A 15,321-nucleotide genomic window follows, 5' to 3' on the forward strand; every position below is an offset into this window, starting at 1 on the left:
CATCTTTCCAGAGAACCCAGTTCCACTGCTCCACAGATCAATGCTGGGGGGCTTTATACCCCTCAGATCCACATCTGGCATTACTTAGGCATCTGCTCCAGAGTGTTATATTGTATCGACAGCTATCGACAGCTGTGTGTGTGTACTGTGCATCTATGTCAGCAGTGGGTGCAACGTAAAGTAGCTGAATGCATTCGTTAAAAGGGATGTCCACAAACATTCGGACATAGTGTACCAGGGATGCCAATCATGAGACTGCTATTGCAGAAAAGAGACAGACAGAACCATTTAAATAGGTATTGTTTTTATGCATTGCTTATGTATATCAGTCTACATAATGTATGTTACACATTGGCTGGGCTTGACAGCAGCCAGCACAGTCCATGCCCTCTTTTGCGCATAAAAACGTGTCTGTACAATTTGTTTGCTGTGCAATGCACTGAACGACAAATAAACAGGGCAAAAAGGGAAAAGAAAATAAGTGCATGCGAACAAGTAAAAAGGCTCTGTGAAGTAAAAAAGGAAGGATCAGTCATCACACAATGGAAGGCAACACGAATGAAAATGAGTTCCAGGTTTGACTAATAATGAAAAAAAGGTATAAAAATGACACAGGAGGTGGCAACAAGTATCTCCTGTACTTTGGCAACAATACACAGACAACTATGTCCCTGTGAGAGTGTGTCCGAGAGAGACTCTCAGTAAGATTTGTGCACCTAAACAATGGGAGAGAACTTAAAATGGAAAGAGCAGCAGAGGTAGAGGTGTGTGTGTGTATAAGTGCGTTTGTCTCTCATACTGACAGTCCATAATGTGTCTTCTCTTTTCTACTGCATGTGTCTGTGCATGTGGTCGTAAAGGTGTGTTGGCTTGTTTCTACTGCAGAGTTTGGGCTTTGCTGGTGAAGGCCTCCTGAATCTCACGCACGGGGAGGATGCGAGACAGCATGTGCTCCAGCTGTTCCCGCGAGACTGGCTGCGTAGAATACCAAATGGGGCTGGTGGGGGAAACTACAGTTTCCGGGGTCAAATAGAAGGCATCGTTCCGACCTTTGTCACTCTGTGGACTGAAAAAGAAGGGAGGACCAACAAAAAGGATCATTAAAAGGCAGTAGTTTGGCAAAAAACAAAAAAAAAAACACAAACCTAGACCCAAGTTCATCAGCCGGAGCAGGGGTGAAAACACCCTTTTTAAAACCAATGAGCCTCATTCACCAACAATTCTTACAGATTCTTAAGATTTTCCTTCTTAAAACACACTTACAGTTGTTACAATTTACAATCCATCCACAATCCTGCAGTTTAAAATACAACTGGGCAATATGACAATATTTTATCATATCGTGATAAATTTTGTCAACATGATACACAATATGCTTCTATGAGTGTATTGTGGAAATTGTCAGTGCTTATAGATAAACTGCACATTTCATTACAAAGAGTGTAATCAGTCCTATTTTACTGAATGAAGTGCAGCATATTTTGAGTAACAATCACAGTACTCAGTATGGGAGAGTATTTGGATTGCAGTTTTTTTTTTTTTTACTATTGGTGCATTTTTGTCTACATTACAAAATATTGTGATAAATATTGTATATTGTAAAAAATGTCTTTAAATATTGTGATATAAAATTTTTCCATATCGCCCAGCTCTAGTTTAAACACACATCATGAACCTGGCATAGGCTTCTTTTTTTTTAATTCTTAGGAAGACATTGTTGAATAAGGTCCTATGCTTTTCCGTGAGTAGTCCTGCATGTTACCAAACATATGCAGAGACTAAGAGAGCCTTTATTCACCCATGTACTTGTGTGCTCACCATTTAAAGAGGTAGTAATCATAAAGTTTGACAGGGCAACGTAAAGGATTCTCAGGATACTCCAACTGCTCAGCGTACATGTCATCAGTCACTGTGAAGAGACAGACAGAAACAGGCCATCAGATGTGATCATTCCTAGTGTTGTAGCACATCATTTATTTATGTATTTTAATTTTTACCCATATTTCTTCTCAATTACCTGAGCTAATTAAGACACCCCCCCCCCCCCCCCCATTACTGGCAATGCTCCCGCCACCAGAACAGTGAGGACAAACACATGCCTCTGCCCATACATGTGAAGTCAGCCACCGCCTCCTTTCAAACTGCTGCCAATGCAGCATCACTAAGCAGCCAACACACTCAGATACATCAGCTAACACATGCCTTTGCTGGGCAGCATCTCAATGGGAGTGAAGAGGGAAGAGATCTGCCCATCCAGACAGAGCATGGCCAATTGTGCTCTCCCAGGCTCCAGCTACTGATGGCCACAGTATATAATTTTCATCTCTACATACACCCCCCCACCCCATTTCAGTCAAAATGGTTTGGTCTGGCACACCCCCACCTTTCTGGCCAACCTGATGCTGTCCAATTCCTTTTAGGTAGCGTATGCTTGTGCTCTTGTCCTTGGGGTTGGAGGAATTCTTCTTTGTGTGTCGTAAAACCTTTGTGAACGCAACCTTCAGGTGTTGATCCACTGAACTTAAATGAAAATACCTGAGTGGATATAAGAACGTGAGTGTGTGTTAGAATTGTAAATATTAGGTGAACGCTAGCAAGTAACTTTACACTTCTTTCTCTGCACTAAAATACTAGACAATTGTGGGTTATCTTCATCTGCCTGTGTCTTGGTGTTCAAAACCAATAAATGGTGCATGTGCTTACTTTGTGTTGAAGAAAATTAGAGTTGTGAGAAGTGCGGAAGGGGAATGAGCTCCGAGTTGTTTGCATTCCCACAGCATTTCTTCAGTCACATGACTGGGAATAATGTAACCTGGCAAAACAAAATACAATCCACATCACACTGAAACCTTCTTGCTTCTCTTGCTGCTATCGCTAAATGAGCATATTGAGTCTTTACAGGCCCTGAATGTATCTACATAATGTGTATGGATGTATATAGATTAGTGGGTTTTGTCACCTAACGGATGGATGCTGGGTTGCCATAAATTCAATATCTTGTGCAGTGATTGGTGGAAGCGTTGATAATAGCGATCGGTGAAGATATTATCTACTCTGCCATTATCAAACATGTACTGCAAAGAGAGGGGAAAAAACACTCATAAAAACTCACAAAAAGAAGACAATGCACTGGTGAATACCTTATCTATAAGACATTTAAAGGTATTTAAAATATTCAAAGAAAATGAAGGAAAAACCATGCAAAGGTTTGGGCACCTTATGAGATTTCAGCATTTAGATAACCTTTGCCAAGAACCTTATTTTGTTTGTTAGTTAAAAAAAAAAAAGAATGTGGATGTATCAGTGTTTTCAGGTAGTAGTTCAGGAAGCATCCTCAGTTCATAATGCAATTAAGAAGTGCAAATGGGACTGGTGGAGGTCAAGTTTACGTCTGGAAGAAAACTGCTAGGAAGGCAAACCAAATCCCCCGTTTTTACTGTTAATTAGTATAACATAGGATAGTATAGCAGGCTCTGTTCTGTGCACCTTTCTCAAAGAGTTCTTCTGCATCAGATTTCTTAAAGGACACATCTAAACAAGCCTGATGTACTTTAGAATAAAGTCCTGTGGGCTGTTTGGAACGAAGGTTTGTTGAGGGGGATGCAGAAATTCATTAAAAAAACACAGATCTGACTGTTAAACACTGGTGTTGCACAATTATTTTTTGGGCTTGTCTTGCAGACAGTGAAACTGGGAAAATGGAAATCACTGGTAGAGGGAGTACTTTTATGGCCCAGTGGAATATTTAGACGGAAATACTCTAATTTTATCCTGTACCTTTTGTATACAGAGGAAGATGTAGTAAAGCATATCAGCTTCCAAAGTCTCTTCCTCCAAACCTCTGGCCTCCTGAGTCATTAGCGCCAAGCCTAAACTCAGCTCTGCTATGGAACTGGACAGTAGGTCCTCCTGAAACCGCAACTGTTGCCGTCCTACACAAATATACAAACAATGAACTGATTATTAGGATCCCACAGTTATAGTATGCAATTATAGTTCAGGACAAATAAATGTCTTATGGACAGAAATTGAGTGTAGTCCTGGACTACACACTATTTTTTGGACAGTTTCCATTTAAAGGCACTGTATCTGATTTGAATCCACTTGAATCCACTTTGTAAAATTCAGCAAGTGTTTGCTAGCTCTCTGGTTCTCAGCCCTGGCTCCGCAAATGGGAAACAAAGTGGCTTGGTCCTAGAAACACAACACTATTCCAGCCAATCAGCAATCCAAGAGTGGGATTTTTTGGATGTATGTATAATTTGAAATGTTGTGCTAGGTAACATTACCTAGCATGGGGGGAGTGGAGCCCCAGTTGTTCTCCAAAATTGTACACAGAGCCTTTAAAGCAAAACATTCACAAAATATTGCACCAAAAACTATATATATATAAAAAAAAAAACACGAACTGCCAATAGGAGCAAGTCCTGTGTTCCTTTGATCTTTCTCTAGTTCAGAGTTCTTCCTCTGAGCCCAGAGTCTCCACTCCATAAGCCCCTCCTCCGGCTTTAGACAGACAAGTAACGTCTCACTGTCAGCAACAACCTGCACATGCCCCTGCTGCTCCTGTCAGGCAAACACAGATCCTGTTACTATATCACACAGTATGACCACTGAAGGATATGAGTTTTCCAGGTTCTCTTTTCGGTTTCAGAGCACAGTAAAACAAACATGCCAAGGTTATCAAGCTTCCAATTAAGCCGAAAAAAATCATCATAAATGATTTTTAAACATTGCTGCATGTATGATTTCTCTGATGATAAGTCGATAAAAATCTAAAATCTATCTATTTATCCATCTATCTACCTATTTATGGGGCAGTGGTGACTTAGAGGGTGGCTTAGAGAGCAGGGATATTGAAAAAAGGTTGTGGGTTCAATGCCCATGTCCACCAAGTCAAATACTGCCCTTTTCAAAATGCTCAAAGCTCTAATAACCTGAAAACAATGGAGGTATATTTTAAGACACACCTTATTATTAATGTTAGCAGGGGTATAACAATACACTCAGCCTATGATTTGATATTCTTGCAATATTTTGAACAAAATTATAATCTATTAATGAGACTTGTGACACATGATATAATCATGTTGGAAGGGTATGTTTGCAGACTGTGGTGTTTAAACAATGAAACTGTATTAAATATTAAAACTGAACACCTGTTTTCCACCATGCATAGTCACATTTTTACACTGCGATATCACAATGCTGCAATTTATTGAACACTCCTAGTATCGAAAATGTGTCCAACTGAGACACCACCACCTCATAAAACTGATTGATGAACTTACACCCTACCTGTAGCGCCTGCTGCTCCAGAGCTCCGTTCACTTGTGTCTGCATGATCTGCTGCTGAGGGTCCCAGATGTGTAACGACTGTGTGCTACTCTGACATGTCCCTGTAACCCCCGAAACCGTCTGCACAGCAACAGGTATATGAATATTTCCATTCATTAACTGTGCAGGGAACAGGGTGTTTGACAACGTTTGTACCACCTCTTCGTGTCCCCCACAGACCCCACCCCCAGACGGTATGGAAACCACAGACACACTGGGAGCAGTTCTGTTTTTGTCCTCAGCAGCAATGGGGGCGGTGATGTGAAGTGTTTGAGAGGTGCTGTAAGCGTCCTGTGGCACAGCAATGTGGGTGATGCCAGTCTGTTGGGAAGGTGCTGTGTACACAGGGATGGTCCAGGTTTCTCCGGTGGAACTGGTAAGTGTGCCGGTTGTGGTGTATAACTGTGTGCTGTCCACTGTGACTAGATCAGGCCTTAGGGACACATAGCCTGGTTGCTGACCTTGTGGAATGGTTACTACTGTGGCTAGCTGTTGGCCAGGGATGGCATAGGAAACTGTAATGGGAAGGTCCACTTTGCGTTTCTTGGCAGGTTGGAGGACACTTGCAAGGGGGGCGGTGGTTTGGTTGGGGCCATCCCCATGAGGAGAGCTTTGGGGTTGAGTTGGGGATTCAGGCCCAGTTCCTACTGTCTGGATTTGGATCTGCTGTTCGCCTGCGACTGCAGCTATGAACTGAGCCTGTTTCTAATTAGAGAGAGAGAGAGAGACAGTATATTGTGAGTTAGATGGCTCTCAAGATAAAAAAAAACTTGACTGAACCCCAACTGAGTACTGTACCTGTTGGTGTTGCTCCTCTGTGAGCTCAGCCGTTTGAATAACCTGTTGAGATGAAACCTGCCCAATCTCTGCCTGCTGCCCCTGAATCTGCACCGGAGTTGGAGAAAAATCCATTTGTTACTATTCCAAAGTGAAATTTTGAATATATACAGTACTGTATAGATGTTTAGGCTCCTGAGAACATTGGGCCATATCATTCATAATGAGGAATTTCTTCTTAATTACACAGCTTTCACAAAGATTCATTGACAGATATTCAAGGAACTTTTCTCAAGAACAAGGAAATTCCCAAGAAGATACTGGCGAATGAGGCCCTTGGTACTTAAAAAGCCATTTTTATTCTCTTGGGCTCGGACCAGGAACCACAACACTTTTCCAGCCAATCAGCAACAGGACAGGGTCAGGAAGGAGGGTCAGGAAGACCTGATCAGTAGCAAACCTGAGCTTCTTAAGGGTTTATTTGCTCAGAAAAGCACAAATACTAGAATATGTACAACTAACATTTAATACAATAAGTTTCCTTTCAGGGCACGATTAAAGTGGCTTTACATGAGATCATTCCTGCTAAGAAATACAAACAAAAAACAAAAACAGGTGTCATTTTCCACCTCTAAGGTCATGCATGTCTTATTTGATATTTTTAGGTTCCCTGATTTTCCTATATAATAATTATTAATTATTAAAAATTATTAATAATTTTTCTTATTATTTTTCCACTAGAACAGTTGTTTGTACTTTCCATTTAGAAATTTATTTTATTTAAGACAGCTCTATCTGTAAAAGCTGGGATGTGACTGCATTTTTGATCTTACTGAGATATGATCCCGATACTTAAGGCGCACAAAGTGGCCAGCTGTAAATGTGGTCTTAGTCACTTAAGGAGCAGTTAGGGATGCACTTGAACCAACGTATAAATAAAGGTGAATGGGGAAAAAAAGCTGTGTTGACATTCATTAAATATTTTTTAAAAATTACTTCCCATGACATATTTCCATAACCTACATCGCCAAACTAAAACCACACTTGGGGTAGAAACATGGCTTGTGTTCACTATTACTATTATTCATAACACTCTACTACAAAAGTCCTGTATTATTTGTAGTTAACATCTAAAAACTGATTGGGCTAATTTAATTTAAGTTAAATCCGGTATGCTGGCAATGTGTTTTCAGATCTATGCAATGCCTGGGAGCATCAAATCTAGAAACTGGAACCGCTGTTCTTCTAACCAACTTACACTTTGACTACTTACTTTTTTTATAAGCTACAAATTGTTAACACTTTCTACGGTACACACATAAACTTACTTTTCAGATAAATGGTTAAACAGGTAAACAGAAACCGTTTCAAAAGTGCCTGTAACCTTTACATGGTACATTTTAACACTGGATATTTGGACAAACTCAAACAGCAGATCTCTCTGAGCCTGCATGAGATGCCAGAGTACACTGCATGTTAACTTTTTTTTTTTTTGCATGACTGTTTTTTAGCCTTTATCAAGTCAAGAACAGTTTAACTTACAGATCTGATACACAAATCATTACACTCGACTGAAACTACAAAAATACAAATAAAATAACAACACAGAAATAGATTAGCTAAGAGTTATGTGTGTTCTAACCTACCTGTACTTGCATGGGTTGATGCTCTGTTGACTGCTGACAGGCTGTGACCTGTGCTGAGATCTGTGCCATCTCTACCTCAGGCTGCATAGACACTTGTTGCTGTTGCTGAGACTGTTGCACCTGCACTTGGACCTAAAGCCGCCAATCATACAGAACGAGGAGAGAGCAAAGCCTTTAGAAAAGCGACTGCTGAACATAAAGTGTAGTATTTCTACAACCCCTCCTCGGCCCACTATGTCAAAACAATGACTTCTCCAAATTTCCAAACTTACCGGACAGGCCAGCTCTAGCAAAGAGCCGGCCACCTCCGTGCTGTCAGCGTAGATGCAGTTTGCCCCCTGATGGTAGATCACAGCATTGCCATCTCCATCCTGACTGAATTCCTGAAGTGCTTCAGGTCCTTTACTGGCCAAGGACTCCAGGAACTCCTTCATGCGGTGCTGGGGGATGCTACGCGCCTTCAGCCTTACTAGCTCCTCAAACGACACGGAGCTCTCCATGCTGTAAGAGGAACGAACAAAAAAAAAATGTGAACAGGCCTTAAAAAAAAATTTTCAGATTATTATTTAAGTATTTTGTAAAAAAAAAAAAGATCTGTCTGCAAACCGAAGTTCACATTATTGTTACATGCATGGAGAAATTACTTAGTACCTTAGTACATCTAACCAAATACATGCAATATTGTGTAAACCTAGAGACAACACTGCAAATCTGCAATAACAATAACCATAAATGCATATTGTGCAATGTGTACATATTAGGTTCTAGCAGGAGCAGAAGAATGGATCAACATATTTGAGCAGACCAAAGCACTAAAATGGTCTAGGACAGAAGTAACACACAGAAGGGGGATGATGGGTTCAAATGTCAAAGGGGGTTGGGGTCCATCATAAAGTGTAGGTATGCATTTTGATGGGGGGGGGGGTCACTTTTCTCTACTACATTTAAGGAATTATTTGACTTACAAAAATGCTGCAATTGTAATCACTGTCAGCATATTTTAAATGTTTACGTCTGACCTATACAAGTCTTATATAGAGTTTCTACTCAAGTGTGTTTGAACATAAATGTGGCATAATTACATTATGCAAAAACAACGCATCGTCTTTATATTAAATCATCACCCAACAACATTAATCCAGACGGGATGTGAAGGCTGTATATTAGCGATATAGCTAAATTACCTCTCTTTGACTCGGCCTGGCTGCTCAGCTCTTCACCAACACGGGTTCAGGCAGTCTTGCAACAGCGCCGGACAAAGCGAGTTACTTTGGGAAGCAAAGGGCTCAGGAAATCGCGTTTTCACTCCGGATGACAACAATGTTTATGTTTCTTTCTTTATATTTGACTCACGCCTCCCGAGGCGCCATCTTACAACAAAAACCTCGCCGACCAATCAGGAGCGCTGCATGCCATGAGTCCGTGTTCAAATACCGCGAGACTTGCGCGTTCATTCATGGATCGAGAGGAAGGAAAGACGAGAAAAGCGTTTCTGTTTTCTTTACAATCAATCAATCAATCAATCAATCAATCAATAAATAAATAAATAAATTTACTCCAATAATAAGTATGTGTGAGGAGCATATGTTTATGTCAATTGCAGCAGAAATGTTGATAGAGTAAATAAAATTATTATTGTTTATTATTATTATTATTATTATTATTACTACTACTACTACTACTATAAAAGTATTTTTGGTTTTGCTTTGAAGTTTATTTGCGCATTAAAATGTATAAAGAATGTTTAGATCAGTTTTCATCTCCGTTGTACTGTTGATGATAAAAATGCAAAATCTAAAAAGGGTCGATTATTATTATTATTATTATTATTATTATTATTATTGTTATTATTATTATTATTAGGCAGTGAGGGCATGTGACTGCATGTTGTATCACTGTACTGTGTGTGTCTGACAGAGCACCAGCAGGGCGCAGCCAGTGTACCATGACTGCATCTAGTGATGCTGGGACGTCACGGTGCATCCATGTCGTTTAAAGCTCCTCGTGCAGAACCATCATGACCATTTTGCTCTCCACCTGAACAGACCTAATATCCACATTAAGATACTTCTGTAATACTGCTGTTTTCAACTCAGCAATCAACATCTTCAAATATTTATTTATATTAAACTGAGCAGTTAATTCTGCTTCAAATCCACACATTTATTAGAACGCTGAACTTGGACTGTAGATATAAGACTTCAGGAACTGTATCTAGAACTGTAGTTTGGGAGACTTGAATGACAGCTATATAATCTGCAAAGATTTTCAATTAATATGGCTTAAATATATGATACAGTGCTGCCTATATAGTTTCAGTAGTATATGCTATAGTATGCTGGCTGAACATATATATATTACCAGTTCCCTGTTAGTAATGACCACACACATGTGCTAGCATAACAAGTTAAGTAAATGAACCTGCACTTGTCTTCACTGTGTATTATTCAACACCTACTACTCATAATATTAATTCTCCTTAGTGTCACTTTAAAGCAGATTAGTGAGATGTTCAGTCAGACATAAACGCCTTATGAGTCACAAGATTTGCCCACTTCTGCCAATATAGGCTAATCCATCTACCCTATATTTTTGGAATACATAGAATGTGACTTATTTACTTAGCCATACTGTTTAAAGGTATGTAATAACTGTGAAAACCATTGGAATATATGATTTCATACCTGCATAATAATCAGATAATAATTCAAATCACTAAATAATTGTAGATCATCCATTGTAGTGCATCCATGTAATAAGTTTCAGAATGCCTTATATTTTAAAAAGAAAACTTATTTAATGTGTAACTTCCTTCCAATATGGACTAAAGGATTTGGGGCACCTGCTCATTCATTGTTTCTTCCAAATCAGGGGTATTAAAACTCTTGTTTTGTTGGAGTAACAGTCTCCCTGTCCAGGCAAGGCTTTCGACTACATTTTTTAGCATCGCTGTGAGCATTTAAATAAATTCTGTGACAAGAGTATTACTGAAGTCAAGTCAAGTCAAGTCAAGTGGGTTTATTGTCATTTCAACTACATACAGAGTACACAGTGAAACGAAACAACGTTCCTCCAGGACCATGGTGCAACATAGACAGTGCATACAAGACACAAGTGTCAGGGTGTTTGATGATCACCACCCCACCTCATCCCCAACTCGACCCAAAAGTATTGGATGGAGCACCATCACCCCAGAGAACACAGCTCAGTGCTGGGAGCTTTATACCCCTCTAGCCCACACCTGACATTAGGCATGGTGCCAATAGATTGAAGTTTACCTGCTCCAGAGAGTTCTATTCTTTTGGCAGTACTTCTCTTCAGGGACTAGACAAGCTGTGTGTGTGCATTTGCACACCTCTGTCAGCAGTGGGTTCACCTTAAAGTGTCTAAATGCATTCATTGGAAGAAGTGTCCACAAACATTTGCCCTCTGTCCATGTAACTCTCAAGTCAATGTACAAATATGTTATTAAATGTAATTTTGAACCATTTAAAGTTGAAACTGCAACATTTGTTACTTTGGCTTTTGGTGTTGCATTTAGGGTTACTTAAGTAGTCCTTGTGGTGGGATATGTTTAAAGTGGCTATTGCTAAAACTATACCTCAGAACAGAATTATTGTCTGCCTTGTTTCTGTTCACTATTTATGGTGTTAATCTGTCAAAAACATGAAAGGATGTTGAGACTGACATTTGTACACTACCAACTAAAAAGCTAAGTGTAAGACATCAGAGCATATTTTAGAAATGACAATGTGTATGATTTAAACACAGCAATTCCCAAGCCACTTAATGCTACACTTTTAGACATGACTTATATATATACACACACACAATATAGCCTGGACTATCATAGGTACACTGCAACAATGACATAGTTGCAAATAAAATCATATTAAAAACAGTCCATGACCTACTTCTAATATTTTTCTTTTTAAGTTATGAAAATATTACATTTACAAATATAAAATACAAATATTAAAGTGTAACATATTTGCAACAAATAAAATAAGGAACATTAGATACTTCACAAAACCATATTTGCTGGTCTATGCTGTTTTTAAACATGGCATGTATCATTTATGTAGTGTAAAATATGGCTGAATTATCTTATCACCACAGCCAGTATGGAGGTTGCACATGTACGTGCTTCCAAGGCCTACAATCTAATGCTTTTGATCTGCCAGCAGCCACTGTTAAGGGCCTCAAAAATCAAAGAATATTAAATGACTAGTTCCACTTATGAGGTGTAGTGGACTCATTAGATCCACCAGTGACATGTAGTCTACATCAGTGATCATTGGCTTCAATCCTGGCCTGGTGTACCATTGCCTTGCATGTTGCAGCGTTCTTCTTGCTTAAACAAACCCTTCCTGAGTTCATCTCCAGAAGAGCTAACCCTATCCTCAGGAGACAGGTGTTTGATCCCAAGTGATGCCGCACTGGTTGATGTTTACTAGTCAATGGCATGCCTAATTTAGGAAAAGAGTTTTATTTCCAATGTACACAATACGGCAAAGAAGTATGTGGACACCTGCTGGTCATGAGGTTTTGGGAACATCCCATCCAAAACGATTGGCATTAATATGAAATTTCACCCTCAATCCCCACTCCTCTGGGAAGGCTTTTCACATGATTTCATTTGTAAAATCCGGCACAAATGTTCCAAATTATCCTGAAGGTGTTCAGTGGATGGAGAGCAAAGCTCTGTGCAGGCCACTGGGGTTCCACCACATATACACAAGCTTTTGGTGATGCGGGAGCAGGAAAAGGCCCCAAACCGTTGCCAGACATTTGGAAGCATTCAGTGTAATTGTCTGAAATTGTCTTTGTCTGCTGTATTATTAGCATCTCACTTCACATTTATTGCATTAAACGCTAAAAATAGCCCCAAGCCAGTATCCCTCTATTACGCACTAAATCAGACAGTCTGTGTCGAATCGCATCTCGAGTTTTCAAAGTAGTACAGCGGTTCGAAGCCTGGCACAAAATAATGGAGCTCACGGGATCGCTGGAACTGCAGCTTCGTCACTTCCCTGAAACCCAATCTCTGTTCAAATCTGTATCTTGTATCTTGTGGTGCCACTGTTTTCTCAATTCTTCATTGAGGACATGACAGGCTGGGTTGTGTGTATTTGGTAAAACAGCGCCACCAGTTGATGGGAGCTCCTTGGGGTGCTTCGTAGTGGTATGTGTTTGAATTTTATGAGATCTTACATAAAGTGATTAGTCGTTACATATAATAACTTGGTGAACAATTTAAAGAATAATGATAATAATGTTTAAAAATGATTCATTAGTATGATCCATCACAGTTGGACTAGCACAACTATATATTATATAATATTCAGAGGTTTTAAGCAGAGATATTTAATAAATTACTTCCCATAAAATAACAAAGTGAAAAACTCACAGTGAGAGCATGGCTTCAGAATGACATCATGATCCCAAATAATGCGTTATACACAACATTAAAACCAGTCACAGCATCCTATACAAGTACAATGTGCTATTTGTGTGTAGAGAAGCCATACAGTAGTGACCTAACTAGTGCCCTATATAGGGAGCTTTCCTGTGAAGACATTAACAATAACTTTGCCTCAAGAATATGTAGAAAGACTACATCCTATGAGGTCAGAGTTTTTCAACAGTAACTTTTTGAAGCAAGGGGAAGTAAGGGCTGGGTACAAGAGTTACTTTGGGAGAGGATGTAGATAGGCTTTAGGGGAGAAGGGACCTTAAGGATCTGCTTGTTGATTTGATTGTTAAATTTAACCCTCACAGTGTTGATTTAACACTCACTGTGTGGTTTGGTTTAACACTGGCAAATTTGCTGTGTAAGACTGACTCTGGTCTCCCTTTGCGCACCATCAGGCCCCTGCAATTGATCCAGAATGCAGGAGCACGGGTCGTCTTCAACATTTCTAAATTCAGCCATGTAACTCTGTTGCTTCGTTCTCCTCGCTGTAGCTGCCCGCATCAGATTCAAAACCCTAATGCTGGGCTACAAAGCCAAGAATGGACCAGCCCCTCTATACTCGAGGGCAGCGGTCAAAAGCCGATCAGTACCAAGAGCCCTTCGAGCTTCAAGTATGGCTCAGCTTGACCTTCCATTCCTTAAAATCCACAGAAGACAAGCATCCAGGCTGTTCCAAACTGGCGTCAAGTATTATGATTCTATACTGACTTTTGTGTCTAGTAGTATCTAAGCTAAGGCATATTTGAATCCTAGTCTATACACACTAGATAAGGGTATTTCCTGTTTTGCCAGGTCTTTACAGCAGCTGCCTTCAGTTCTGCCATCAGTTTTGTGTTCAGTAAGTAAGAGCTGCTCAATTGGGTTGAGTTCAAGTGACTGACTGACATTTAGAAACATTCCATTTCTGTGCCATAAGAAGCTATTGGGTTGCTTTTGCAGTATGTTTTAGCCCATTGTCCACTGTCAAACAGAAAGTACATATTTATACACTCATACAGCAGTCATATCATCCATAAACACCAGTGACCCAGTTCCACCAGCAGCAATACATGCCCATGCCATGACAGTGCATCCACCCTGTTTGGCAGATTATGTGGTATTCCTATACAGTGCAATATTTTATTGTATTGTTTTTGTAAACCACCCTTTGAATTTAAACTGAGACTCACACTTCATTTTCAGTCCTCTGGGATGGGGTAAAAAATTCAATTACAAATATTGTATTACTATAAAAAAAATTATAAGTAAAATATTGTTTAAAGTGTGCACTAATTTTGTAAAATTGTTAGATGGGGTGGGGGGCAGTTTATTTAGTTAAAATAATCCAAAGCAGTCAAAAAATCAAAGCAGACAAAATGAGCAGGCTTGCTTTTCTAGTAATTCCCTATGAGACTGCTCTTGTGATATTGACCCATTTATGTTAAATCTTGAGTTAGTGATGATCTGATCTCTGAAAATAGCTTCCTGTTTCCTCTTTTCTGAACTTTTCACATGGGATACAAACAACAGTGATTTATGGTGTTGTTATAGGATTGTCATTGCACAAAATCTATACAATCTCAGGTTTGAGCATGTTATGCAAACAGTATTGCAACACACCATGAACTCAGTCCTGTGTAGACCTACATTCTTGTTTTGAAACCTTGACCGTAGCCCCATTCGTAGGGGGAGGGGCCAAAAACTGGCTATGTCCACCTCGACCAATCAGCGAGCGACGACGTCGCTGTGGAGTTCCCTGGTGCGAGCTGACTGGCTGGTGAACTGAGCAAGCCCAGGAAAGTACGCGTCAGTTTACCGAACCGACTCTTTCCAACTGTCAGTTTGAGTGAACAGAACGTCAGATTCAACCATTCATTGTTTCACAACAAGTCAAGACAGTTTAATTCTCCCCTCCTACGTTGTAAAATGATACTTGAGTCAGAGAGGGAGTGAGTATGATGTAGGAAGAACTACTCTACGAATGGAGTCTTCGAATCCATAATAGAAAATGGTACACAGAAAGTGTGTATAGTCTGCTGGATTTGAAGCATAAATAAAATCAGTGGATATGTTTTTAATACTGTATTTGTTGATTTCGGAGTTTTA

The 15,321-nt window shown here is 39.8% G+C and overlaps 1 protein-coding gene across 1 annotated transcript; it reads right to left on the reverse strand.

Annotated features, from left to right (window-relative positions):
- Positions 1 to 287: 287 nt before the first annotated feature.
- LOC140556916 (transcriptional regulator QRICH1-like) lies at positions 288 to 9,116 on the reverse strand. The gene is made up of 12 exons (XM_072681027.1): positions 8,945 to 9,116; positions 8,033 to 8,261; positions 7,761 to 7,892; positions 6,136 to 6,222; positions 5,299 to 6,042; positions 4,410 to 4,566; positions 3,778 to 3,932; positions 2,960 to 3,074; positions 2,704 to 2,812; positions 2,384 to 2,535; positions 1,819 to 1,909; positions 288 to 1,066 (listed from the first exon to the last, which is right to left on the reverse strand). The coding sequence occupies exons 2-12, from the start codon at positions 8,258 to 8,260 to the stop codon at positions 877 to 879; spliced, it is 2,160 nt and encodes a 719-aa protein (XP_072537128.1). The 5' UTR covers position 8,261; positions 8,945 to 9,116; the 3' UTR covers positions 288 to 876.
- Between the last annotated feature and the right edge of the window lie 6,205 nt (positions 9,117 to 15,321).

This window comes from Salminus brasiliensis, chromosome 6 (genome assembly GCF_030463535.1).
Source record: "Salminus brasiliensis chromosome 6, fSalBra1.hap2, whole genome shotgun sequence".
NCBI classification, from domain to species: Eukaryota; Metazoa; Chordata; class Actinopteri; order Characiformes; family Bryconidae; genus Salminus; species Salminus brasiliensis.

Bases quoted from the DNA above. Each gene is read 5' to 3' on its own strand.
- LOC140556916 (XM_072681027.1), bottom strand. From the start codon at position 8,260: ATGGAGAGCTCCGTGTCGTTTGAGGAGCTAGTAAGGCTGAAGGCGCGT. The intron at 3,075-3,777 runs GTACAGGATAAA...CTCTCTTTGCAG, and splicing joins TCTTCCTCTGTATACAAAAG to TACATGTTTGATAATGGCAG. The intron at 1,910-2,383 runs GTGGGGGTGTGC...GTCTCTTCACAG, and splicing joins GCATCAGGTTGGCCAGAAAG to TGACTGATGACATGTACGCT.